Source organism: Myiozetetes cayanensis, unplaced genomic scaffold (genome assembly GCF_022539395.1).
Source record: "Myiozetetes cayanensis isolate MyiCay16 unplaced genomic scaffold, myiCay2020 scf2-11, whole genome shotgun sequence".
NCBI lineage: Eukaryota > Metazoa > Chordata > Aves > Passeriformes > Tyrannidae > Myiozetetes > Myiozetetes cayanensis.
The window spans coordinates 45,751,879-45,764,904 of NW_026087411.1; the positions used below are offsets into that span (position 1 = coordinate 45,751,879).

Consider the following 13,026-nt stretch of genomic DNA (forward strand, 5'->3'; position numbering starts at 1 on the left):
GCTTGTTCATTACCAGTTCACCTGCTAAAGAGTCATAAATGAGGATTTGTTCTTCTTTTTTTTGGGTCAGTTGACAGCTGTAAGCCAGGAGGAACAATCAAGTTTGGGTTGAAGAACTAAACAGGTTCTTGAGAAGAAACTGGGAAAATCTCAGACAAGAAGCAGCAAACAATATCAAACAGGACTAATCTTTTAACTAAGTCACTGTACTTATTTCAAGCCTACATTCTAACAGTCTTCACTGCATGTAGAAAAATTAGCCATACTTATAAGTTACACGTCAAATATGAGGCTTTTATGCAATTAAACACCAATTTTTCCAAATACTAACTTTCATTTTGAAAATGTATCAAACATCAAATTAAAATTACAGTACTTTTCTATGTATTTAATAAAGATGGGGATTAAGATATATTAAGTTTATAGCATTTGAGAGCATTCATGCTTTCGTCTATTACAGAAATAAACAGTGTTGTTTCTAAATTAATCATTAAACTCCAAGTTACTTAATCAAGTACCAAACTGTTTCCAAGAGTCCTATTATGGAGCAAGAAAACATCAATGGAAAGCTATCGTAAAAATCACCTAACAAACTGCCTGAATTGAAAAAAAATAAGTAAGTTTTTAAAATAATTTTATTTGGTCAACAAACAACGCATTCATGTCTTTTTGTGCAGAACAAGCCACTGAAAAGTGCAAAGTTTTACAACAGTTTTATAAAACTATTTATATCAAATTTTGTGTTATTAATAAAAGCACTCTTTCAAGGTTTGTCCTTCCAAACTCTTTAACCTTTTCTGTCACTAGGGTTGACTGATAAGCCACCAGCTGTTTTTTTTCTTCCCTGTGCTACAATGCATTCTCTTCCTTTTTAAGGCTGGTATACCCAAGCAACAAACAGCAGGACTTAAGCTAGCAGCTAGAATGTCACAATCCTATATATTTAGCTCCCATCTCATTTATTGCCATCCCTGATGTGTCAACCATTTAATGTCCCTTTTGCTCCAGTCTCCTGACATTCCTCACTGAGCTGACAACACTGCAGGCTGGATCAGCAGACAGAAGATACAAGAACACACAACAAACAACAAAGAGACCTTATCAGTTACCAAAGACAAAAGCCATGCCTTGTCAAACACACTCAAGGCAAAAAGCATTCTGGATTTTGCCTTCCTCCCCCCATTTCTGAACTAATTTTTACTGTTTATAAATTGTGTAGTTGTTTATACAAATATTAACTTCAGATCTTCAGTGACACAGAAATTTGGGGGTTTAGCATGTTTAATTAGCAACAGTATATTTTCACCTAAATAGGTTAGAAACCCTCCTGTTTGTACTATCCTACTTCACACTATTTGCTTCACTTTTGCTTTCTCAGTACTCTTCCTACATAATATAAACTATGTCAAAGTCACGTCTGCTTTACATTTAAGATTGTATTTGACATTAACCCTTTTCCTCATGCCACAAGTTTAAAGAAGACCTTAATAGTGTAGTTTCAATTCCACTTCAAATAACTATAAAATAATATCCCTCAAAATGAATTTTATGCTACATGTTCTGTTCATGTAAAAAACACTAATCTAATTACTGTCATATTTTGGAAATAATTGGATTTTAAATTGCTTAGAATTATCAACATAAGTGAGAAAGCTGTAAAGATAGACAAATTAACAATTTCATGGTTTTAAAATGGGAATCTCTGTTATCATTAAGAGTCCCATTTGCAATTATTTAAAGGCCCACAGAACCATTTGGTAGTTCCCTCCTTTAAGTGGTCATAAAAACCTTTAAACAGTAATTGAAAGATTGTTAACAGAAACTCTCTCAGGAAATCAGATCCTGTGAACAATCTAATAGCAGGCATGCTTAAGCAAGATAGTGAATAATCTCTTTCATCCTATTCACTAAGATGAGGTTCTCAGAACAGTGACAAGACATCAGTTTCAATAACACCAGGAGATGAGTAAAAATTGTTCAATTCCATGCTCTACTTGGGAATCGTGACACATTTATCCAGAGAATTAACAAGTTGTGCTGTGTGTAAATCGGTCTCAAAACCTAATTGTAGGATCCAGCAGTGCTCTCTAAGCCTCTCAGTTTATATCATTAAACTCATATTCCAATAACAAAGGATCCTCAGGATATACAGTCCAACAACTAATTTCCATAATAATACCTTTTAATTAGATGTGACTACATGTGGCATTACCCAAGGCACTTAAAGTTGGCAATTCAGCTGTAGACTACTTCCATTTCTCAGTAATTAGAAGTGAGAAAGATACATTTAAATTGGAGCACCATTGCACATAGTGATACTATAGTTAAAAATACGTAGCAGAAATGGAAATTCTTAAGACTTAAGGGCCACTATTCCCTTTTTTTTTAATTTACCAGAGAAATGCAGCCACTTTTCCTCCTCTCAAAAGGAAGAACTGATAGTGCAAAAACAGGCTTTGAGGTTATATTCAAGTTTACATAAAGGAGAGGTGCTCAATAATCATTTTATCTTACTAGTTACTGGAACTTCAGAAAAGTTCTGCATCCCTTACAGGCAACAGATTTTAAGCTGAGTTATTCAGTCTTTTATAATTCTAATTTGCAAAAATGTATTTATTAGCCACCCTGAAAGATGGGAACAGAGGAAACAGAAATTGCATGCTCCCAAATCAGAAGGCCTTAAAGCTGTGCAATATAAATAGTAATTACTATTTTTTTCCTCCACAATACCACACTGACAAGCAAAGTTAAAGTGGTAAAGCACCACACCAAACAACAGAGCAACTAAACCCACGATAAAGATACATAGTATTGTTTTGTGGAAAAAGGTTAGACATTACCAATTACAATTATAATGAAAGTTACCATATTCAAGCAAGATATCTAGGGAAAAAATGCATTTTATCAAATTTCTGGAGTGAGTGACAAGCTGAGGTATTAAACATTACCAAATATAAACATGCTTTTCATTTATGTGACTGATTTAACTGTTTAATTTAGCTGCCCAAATTGATGTTTATAATCACAACTGATATCAGATCATTTTTGCTTTGCTCCTTTAACTTTTACACGCATTTGAGTATTGGTAACACAGCTACGATCTCATCCACAGACAAAAAGCTCTTCAATGAAACAACCTGAATGTTATGAATTCACGAGTGAAGGTGAATCAGAATTCTCACCTCATTTAAGACAAATCAACTTCTGAAATACCTATTTCTATATTTAGATATACTGAAAATACTCCAAGTATTTCAACAATCAGAACTACAAAACTTCACATTTTAAACAGAAACATCCTGCTTAATCATAGGAGCTTTGTACATCACCATCAATTTCCATGCACAGTTTACACTGCATTAAGTTCATTACGAGTTCGTTTACCAAACTAAGTCTAGAATTTTATGCCCTGAAAATACTGAAATATGTCACAGAAAGCAATTTTAGATTTTTTCATCAAAACAAAAACAATCCCCTCCCAAAGTTTAGAACCAATAGGATTATATAAAAGAAATAATAAATAGATTTCTCAGTGTTGACCATATTTAAAGTGAAAATTTAAATAAATAATTTCATTCACCTTATGAAAAGTTTGTTACAAAAGGTGTTCACTATGTATGTACAGCTGCCAGAATCAGTAAGCTTTGCAAAATTCAAGCCTAGAACAGCAGGAGAACAGGTCAGAAATACAGAAGATAGCTCAAAGTAAAGACACTAAAGGAAATACTGAGGGCTAAAGGTCTAATCTACCTTGTTTGCTCTAAATGACTTCTGTTAAAAGCTTAACTCTCTGCTCTAACTGTAAGAAAGTAATGCATAAAAAGAGAAATGAGTCAAAACTAAAAACCCACTGAAACATCTTAAAAAACCCACCTAATTGGCAGCATTTAAGGGTACAAGTCTCACAACATAAGCACTATAAAATTATGCCCTTCAGCCAGCAACAAGCAGTAGATGAGCAGCATTATAGTCTAATAAATACAGTAATAGTAGCACCTTTAGATATCAAATCACATTGAATCTATTATCCTAAACATCTACAATTACAACACTACTCAAAAAGCAGGATATCAACAATTACTACACTGCGTTTTCATTTCTAGCTTTTGCCTTTTATTCTGGGGCTTCTAAAGTAAGGAGACTGGTATTACCACTTTATGCAGTTCTGTGATGACCAATGCCACCACAGACACTGCAGCAGAAGAGGAACTACCTCGTATTTCCCACAGAAGAAACAGCACAAGAAAGAGTTATCATAAAGCTTTGAGATGTACTTCAAGTTTACCTGCCAATCTACCTGTCTGTAGTGACTTAGGATATAGAAATATGTTATCTGGAAGGCCTACTTATATTACAAAGCTGGAGTTTCAGGTCTCTCTCATTTCAGCTTGCCCATCAACTGACACACAGAAGAAACTGAAATCCTTCAGAAAGACTCACAAGCCCTTGTTTACAGATTTTCCAGGTCTCAAGGGCAACATTTCCATTCGAAGTTTGATCGGAAGAAAAAAATATTATGCAAAATATTATTTTGGCCAGAATAACTTGGAAAAAAATCTAAAGAGATCAAAGCCCAAGAAATACTATTTTTGTACTTGTGTTGAGTGACAGCAACTTTGCTTTACTCCTAATGCAAGGGACATTCACTTTAAAAACAACAGCAATCAAGCGGTCAAATGAGTTCAATCTATAAAATGCAAGCAATTAGGTTAAACAGTATGACCTAGATGTTTAATATGTTAATTTGAATAATATATTCATTATCATCTGTACTTAAGATACATTAGCAAGATAACTGGTCATTTCCACTAATCATGATAATAAATTTGGAACAACAATACAGAGATATCTACTTAATGCAGCATTCACATTTTTAGACCACCTGTACTTTTCACAGGAAAAAAAAACCTGTTGTATACTTAGGACAACTTTAAATCAGAATTCAGCTTAGAGCCTTTCCAGAGAAAGCAGTCCCTGTATCACTGACAACAGGGCAAAGCCCTTCGTGTCCTCTGACAGCACAGATCATAATGTTTGCAACTAGAATGAACTTGAATTTTTAGGTCAGTATGTTCTGATTGTTTACAAACCACATAGCTGAGAAATATCGATCACACTTATGTCAGTACTCTAAAGAAACAGAAACCTTCTGAAAAGCATTACTCAAACTAAGCAAACAAAGTGTTGGGTGGATGAATGCACATGATTAGGACAGGTGCATGAGCTTTCCTGTTGAGAGGGAGCACTATTCTGTGCAATAAGAGACAACTGAGTGCAAGTAAGGTATAAAAAGAAACTGGCTGCTCATCAGGCAGCATTATTTTTCTAAAATACTGAGTGTATTTGAACAAAAAAGAATTGACTCAGTTTCAAAGTAGTGTAGCAAATCTCAAGAAGAATCAGCGTCTTCACAGAATTGATTACTTTACATTTCTCTTAAGATAGAGAAACAAAACATAAAAGCTTAGAACTGTGAATTAATATTACACCAAAGTAACTGAAATGAAAAAAATGCAGAGAACAACCACCCTGGTTCTTCTGAATTATGGAACAAATTCAGATCAGAAATTAATGCTATAAAAATGCAACATGACATGAAAAACTTTTCTTTAACAACTGATATACACGTTTTAATGCATTAATGAGTTAAGAACTTCAGAAACAGCATAACCTAAAAACACCTTTTTAAAAAAACCTGACCATATTGCTTAAAGGGCAACTTTTTTTAAAAATTAATATGCATCCCCAAGGCTTGTGAGCAGACTTACTCCAGTAATAAACAACAGCCCTTTTAGTATTGAGGGCACACAAACTGATTTTTACCTAAGTATATGGATTAGGAGAGATACAAGGAAAATATCAAGCTGATGTTTTGACTGGAACTCAAAATTACTTTTAACAGCAATTCAGGATGGGGTTTGCTGCCTTCTTACCCTGGTAAAATAGAGAGCAAACACAATTAGCGAAGACTTGCATTTCACTGATCACCTGTATGAAGTTACTGAACTCATGCTGACCTGACAGGAAAGCATTGAATTACTTTTGCAAGGGCAACTCCATATAAATCTGAGTGTACAAACAGTAATACCTAAACCACAGAGTTACTAAAACAGAAAAAGAAACTAATACATCTGCCAAAAGCTGACTGACTGTTGCGGGGGGGGGGAGGAGGACACACACACACAGATAGCATGGCACCGTAATTCCTAGGTTAAGTTTCTGGGGAAAGCACTGCAGCTTGGTGCTATAGGTCTCCTCTGTCAACTAGCCAGATGGGGGAAAGAAGTTTAAAAACGTCTTAATTCTCAAGAAAGGGTTCTTCTCTCTATTTCCTCTTTCCTTAAAACACTGTACTTCCCAAATACCAGCCCCCTATCCTTCAGGAGTCCATTTCAGCTCTCTGAAGCAAAGGTAAGATCTGTTCTTGACTTTGAGCAAGGGAATACAACTGCTAAGGATACTGATGCCTAAAACAGTAACTTGAAAATTCCCATATGTGTTTTAAACACAAACTCTGCCTTGCTCTCTTAAGCATGGTTTTAGTACTTGATGTATTTCCATGTCCACTGCAGTCCCCAGTCCTAGCTGAAGTACACCAGATGTTAAAACAAGCTCAGCAGGTGTACCCAGGCATACCTGACATCATGCTGAAACACTTCCTCCTCTCTGTATAAGACCCTTCTTTCTTACAATAAACCTTTGAAAGAACAGATTGGACAAAAACTCAATGTAAAACAAAATCAATATCCCACAAATATCTCTGCCTCACAGTTGACCTTCTACTATTTGTACTTGCAAATAACTCTTGCGTCCTTAAGTCTTGCAGGAGCTACTACACAAAAGTTCTGAAGGAAAAGCAAAAGCAAGCACAAGCTGACAAAGGAGTTGTAGTACACAGTCAACTGAAACCATGCACCCAAAAATTTTTGTAGTCCATGAAAGAAAGAAATGTATGCAGAATTCAAAACAAAAGAGTGTATTAAGACAGCTCTGATCAAACACATTGAAAGCCTGACTCTGCACAGAAAATTACATGAGCCATAATGAAAGGCACCATGTGAGCAAAAACAAGCATGATGGATGTTGACAGCTAGATTTGCTCTTCAGAAGTTCAGCTGGACACATTCTTTGCAATCTTAAATTTCCTAATTCCCAAAATTATACATTTTTAATAAGATTAATTAATTAGGATAATTTTAGATATTTCATTCAGAGAAAAGTAACAGGCATCCTCAAACTGTTAGGACTAATTTTCTAGACTACCATTCTCCTTTAGCCCTTGGCTTCCCCATAAACACACACTTCTCTTCATCCTTGGGGAACAGAGGATCCCAAATGTATAGCGCTAGCTGTTTATGTCATATTAGAAGATTCCTACTCTTATGAGTTGGACCTGTATACTTGTTAAACAAGAAAAATAATCCACTACTTTCTGCTAGAACTGTCATATACGTGCTGGACATAGCTTGTATATAAATATGCATATGCATATAACACTGTAAGTTTAATCTTATTATGTTAATTTGAAGAAGCTAGTAATATAAACATCACCATAAGAGCAGTGTCCTGACAAATATGTTCAACTTGTGTGTCAGTACCAGAAGTAACTCATTTCTTCTCCCAGATTTCGGAATTTACTTTGAAAAATATTAAGGGAAGCAGAGTAAATAGCATTTGCTTTGGCAAAATCTTTACTTGTCTTACCTCCACCTTTTTTTTTTTTTTTTTTTTTACCTATATACACAAAACCACAATATCTGCAAAGAGCAAAACTTGAAAGTAAGAATCAAATGGGAAGAAGAACATTAACAGATAAATGACAAGGTAATCACCTAACTTAATTGCATTAAACTCTTGAAGAGTTTAACAGGGAAGAAATAATGGAGATATGGGAACCAAGTTAATTGGTACTGCTCTGCCAATGCTGAGCCTGCAAGATTGCTATCAGGGACTAAAGGACAGCGTTTTTAATTCCAATGTATTTTAGACTGGAGAGTCTAAAGTTCTGGAGATTTGACCAGTATATTTCTGAATAGAATTATGACAATGTCTGTCATCTTTCAGCTATGGAAAAAACAAAAACCAAAGGGAAAAAAAAAAAGGAAAAACCCACAAAACAAACAAACAAACAAAAATCCCAAAAACACAAAACCAAAAAGAAACCAAACAAACCAAACAGCTATTGAGTGTGAAGCAGGGTTTAAGAAAAACTTACTGTCAATAGGTGAATCAGATGGTCAGTAATGGAAGGGTATCTAACAAAATGTTATACAGAAAGAGTAAAAAATCTTCATACAAATACTAAGGCATGTCTCCATTTTAACAGCATCTAAACAAAGGGGCCCTTTGTTGCCCTTACCATGTGCAACCACAGCACGCAAAGCCTCTCCTGAGTATATAAAGTTCAAATTCAAAACTAAATGTTTTGCTCCCTCTACTTCTACTAGAATTTTTTCCAATGATCTTACTCATACAGAAAATTCATGATCAAACTACTTTAGTTATTTCATATACATTTGTACTTTCATCACAAATCTTCCTTCAGCACTGCCACTATTCTGTAGCCCAAGTTTATTTACAGAGAACAGTTATATTCCCTCTTTCCTTTCCATTACAAGGGTAAACAAGGCCAGGTCTTTTAGCCTCCTTCCCTGTTTACCACTAGGGAATGAAAAGCTTAAGTAAAAGAACCAGAACAATAAGTAAAGATGATGTTATCGTCTTCCTAATCCATATTAGGGATGCTATTAAACTCTGATATTACCAAATTGAAAAAGGATTTAAATGTTTTGTCAGTAAGTTCCCCATAGTAAAATGAATCCCCGTGTTCATCGTTCTGTTGCACTAATTAAACAGTTTCAACTAAAATGGTCAGAAAGTACGCACAAGCTGTTTATCACTGCTGGCCTTTGAGCTTCAGTATACTCAAAGGACATGCTACTTTAGATGCGATAATTACTGAGTTCTTACATTTTTACTGAAGAGGCACAGAAGAGTTCCAACAGAGAATTTCACATTAATCAGAGCTAACAGGGTACTTATTAATAATAAAGCCGTGATTATAATAGAAAAAACATTTATTCAGTTGAACATTTGTAGGTACTAATTCCAAAAACTGTTTAAATTGATATCAGGCAGAAAGTTAAGTCTCAGCTCTTTAGGGAAATTCAAGAATATTAATCGTTTATCTGAAGCATAAGAATCGCTAAAGACTATTAACTATTCATCCACAAACAATAGTTTAACCTCCACTCTTCTGCCTCTTAAGAGCTCAATAATTTTTCTGACATCTTTTCTTTTTACTTTTTTAAACTCTGATGGAGGTTATTTCTCCGTGAATTGGAAATGCCTTCAAACTGTAACACCAAAGACTTACACAAGAATACAAACATTAGCTGTAGAGAGCATACTTTTAACTGAAGGGCAAAATATGGACAAGTAATGGAATTTCATTTTCTGTGTGCCTTTTGCACAGTTTCTCAAGTTTCAGGAGCATATACATGGTTCAAAAAATCTAAGTAGCTTAAACCTCAATTCTAATACTAAAATTTCTATAGAGATTAAACACCTTTCAAGGGTGCTAGAAGAAAATTATACAAATATACCCAACTGCCTAACTGTAGCTTGCAATGAAAAAAAAAATGTCAGAAAGCAAACCATCCTAACAGTTACACAATTGTGACTCCGATTACATCACGGAAAAATGCTCCTTATTAACACAATACACCAAAGAAAGTTAGCCCTTGTTTAGCAAGACTTTTGCATACCTTCCAATAACTAGAAGTAGAAATTCAGCCTCTAAATGGTCAGAATTTAAAAATTACAGGCTGTTTCAGACAATTTTTTTTTCAAAGTTGAACCTTGCATCAACTATGGTCTTTGAATTAATAAGGTAAAAATACTCAATATGCACTCATATAAAAAAATAATTTATTAAGAGACTATAAGGGATTTTATATATTTATTTCAGCTTTTAAATTCAATTTTATATATTCTTTACTCTGTGTAAGTAAGCAGAGGATAGTCAAACAGTAATATCAACATGATGTAGTATATGAAAATTTACTGTTTCACCTTTTATACATATATGTATACATGTATGTTTATACATATTCGAGCAGACCATTCTTTTTATGCCTCATAAATAACTGAGGATTCTGGGCACAAAATGGCACTATAGTACCATTATTCACTAAAGTCAACTAATCAATATACTCAAAATTCTGTGCCACAAATATTTACCAGAGCAAAAGTCTATTAGAACAACATAAAACTTCACTGATTATTTAATTTTAAATTTCTGTTACTAAATATATTGCTAAATGTACCAAAAAAAAAGTTTCTGGTCACTCTGAGCAACTTTATATTTATCCAACTTTATGCCTTTGTAAGGTAGATAAGTTGAAAGAAAATTATGGCAATAGAAACAATTAACTAGATTCATCTGACAAAATAACTCTGATAGTTTGCACAGTATGCCTTTCCTATATCTGGTAACAATTAAATTAGTTGCTAAACGTAAGAAGTTTCACATAATACTGTGAAAATTATCATAGGTGATAATTTTTATCTTTACATGCAAATTTAACTTCACAAGTGAAATGAGTACTTACAAGTCAGTTTTATGTTTGTTGGGTTTTCTTTTAAATGAGTTAGAATCACTGTACTCCAGACCTTCTGAATGCCATGCTAGCCTGTATTCAAAGCAGGTCACTTGACTTCTAACTTGCAGAAAGAGCTTAGAAAGGGCCCACGTACAAAAATCACAGCTTTTTTTTTTTGGTATGTAGTGGTATATTCCAGTTCATTAACCACTTACTGAGGCTGTGCAGATCCCATTACAAGTAGTTATAAACAAACAGAGACAACATGTACACAAGAGCACAGAGGGAACAGAACACTGAGCTTGGCTCCCCAGTGAAGCTCCAACTGCCAATGGTAGAAATCGCACACAATTCACATCATCTCACAAGAAGCAACTACCTTTTTATTCCAGGTCACATGTATACAAATCACAAGTTTCTCCAACTTTTGAATATATGAGAGTTTATTAAAATAAATTAGTGAACTCCTCAAGGACTTTCTTCTGAAGGTACACAAAGAGCTAGCAGCAGCTAGTGAAATCATACACCTGAAGTTACACAAGTGCTGTCACAGTAACTAGACAAACTCTTTCTTGCTTATTTACATTACATTTGATAATTAACTGACAGTGAAGAGCTACGGTATTAAACCTCTGACTTCTAGAACAGCAGTTTAACAATAATAGCTATGGGAAATCCAACTCCTTTTTTCCTACTCATGATCCTTGTAAAGCAAGCATCAATTACAACAAATAACTAAGGCAACTCTTCACAAAGAATGCATTGTCAACTTATGAAACCAAGACTTCAATTAGTAAGCAATGTTTTAAAAAGCCACTAAGCAATATAATTCTAAGGTATATGCAGGTATAGAGGTCCAGAGCTATTTACATGTCTTTATGGAATTGCATAGCATAGTTCCTCTCAAAAATCTGTAATTCCAAGGAGTTTCAAAAGAATCAGTGTTTCTAGTATGGGGGTATGTATGCATATATATATACATACATGTATATATATATACATATGTTTAATTTGGAAGAAAAATGCAATGGAACAGGAGAGAGACGTCCTTACTGCCACTGCAAATTCTCTGAATGCTTTTCCCAGTAGAGGCACTTTAACTCCAAAGTAAAACAACTGTGTGAAAACTGGAAAGGCAGAAGAGACATTTGCCTAAATATTCTGTCCTGAATAATGACTTGCATTTAACTTTCTTAATGGAGCACAGTCAGGTTTTATTTAGAGGCCTGTATGTTGTAAGCAGCATTGAAATAATAAAAACAATTTGGAGAGCTTAACTTAATTAACCCCACAAAGAAAAGTCACAGAAATACACAACTGTTACTTCCTTTTTTTTTTTTTTGCTCTGTAGTTTCTTCCCCTTTTATACCACATCAGTGTGCAAATGCCTTACTTGGATACTGCACTCCCCCACTGCAACAGAACCTTTAAGTTCTATTAGAGAAGAATAACACAATTTCTTATTTTGTCAATGATCAATAAAAATTGTTGGGGTAGTTGAGGTAGATCTGAACAGGATTATTTTTCCCAAATAGTTTGAAACCACTCAGACCAAAGAAGCTTAAAACAATTCTTCTAGTTAAAATGAAACTATTCTTCCTCAGAAGGTAAGCGTACAATAGAACTGAACACTCAGTGGAGAACACAACAAGGCAGGCAAGCAACGAGCTTTGCTTAAGCAGGGCGGGTGAAAGAGGGAAGACAAGACAACCAAGCCTAAGATAAAGACATTTTATAAAAACACTATATGCAACAAAACTGGTTACACAGGTATGGGACAAACAGTAATTGAGACTAAGTACAGTCTCCAAAAGAGACTCTAAATGGGCCTCTAAGCATTCCCCAACTGACTTTTAGAGACACAGCAAGAGGAAAAAATGGCTTCCCAAGAACTACTTTCCTCATAAAATTCACTATGCAGTGTCTCAGGATGGACAGTACTGAATGAACAACAAAAATTCAGATCTTAGATCTATGGCTTAGTAATCCATACTAGTTTGCTGTTTAACACAACCTTCTTCCCCTCACTGCAAATCAAGACAAGTGGAACATACACTGATTCCCTAAGAAGTGTCCAAAGCAACTCTGTGTGATCCAAGGGTAGCATCACATGAAATTTGCATTTAAAGACAACCACAAGGATCAAAAAATAATTTAGGGACTAAAAAGATATACTTACATCTGGATATTCTTTTACAGGCACATATAGTTTCTCTTGTAACTGTACAATAGGTCCCACAGCATCTGGTAATTCTGCACTTCTCTTCTCCGTACTACCATTTAATGTGTCGTTATACATGTCTTTCCGTACTCTGCTAATTTCTGTGGGGGGAAAAACGTATATTAGGCATCAAATAGAGTAACAGATCGTGATCTAGCATGACAGTCTTCTCTTTCTATTATTTCCCAAATCTTAATGCCA

The 13,026-nt window shown here is 34.6% G+C and overlaps 1 protein-coding gene across 9 annotated transcripts in view; it reads right to left on the reverse strand.

The window, feature by feature from the left end:
- QKI (QKI, KH domain containing RNA binding) overlaps nt 1-13,026 on the reverse strand; it is a 153,733-nt gene that overhangs the window by 103,456 nt on the left and 37,251 nt on the right. For all 9 annotated transcript variants that reach the window (XM_050314249.1, XM_050314247.1, XM_050314246.1 and 6 more), the window contains exon 2: nt 12,784-12,926. In XM_050314249.1, the coding sequence (XP_050170206.1) occupies nt 12,784-12,926 (143 nt within the window). The remainder of the gene's footprint in view (nt 1-12,783; nt 12,927-13,026) is intronic.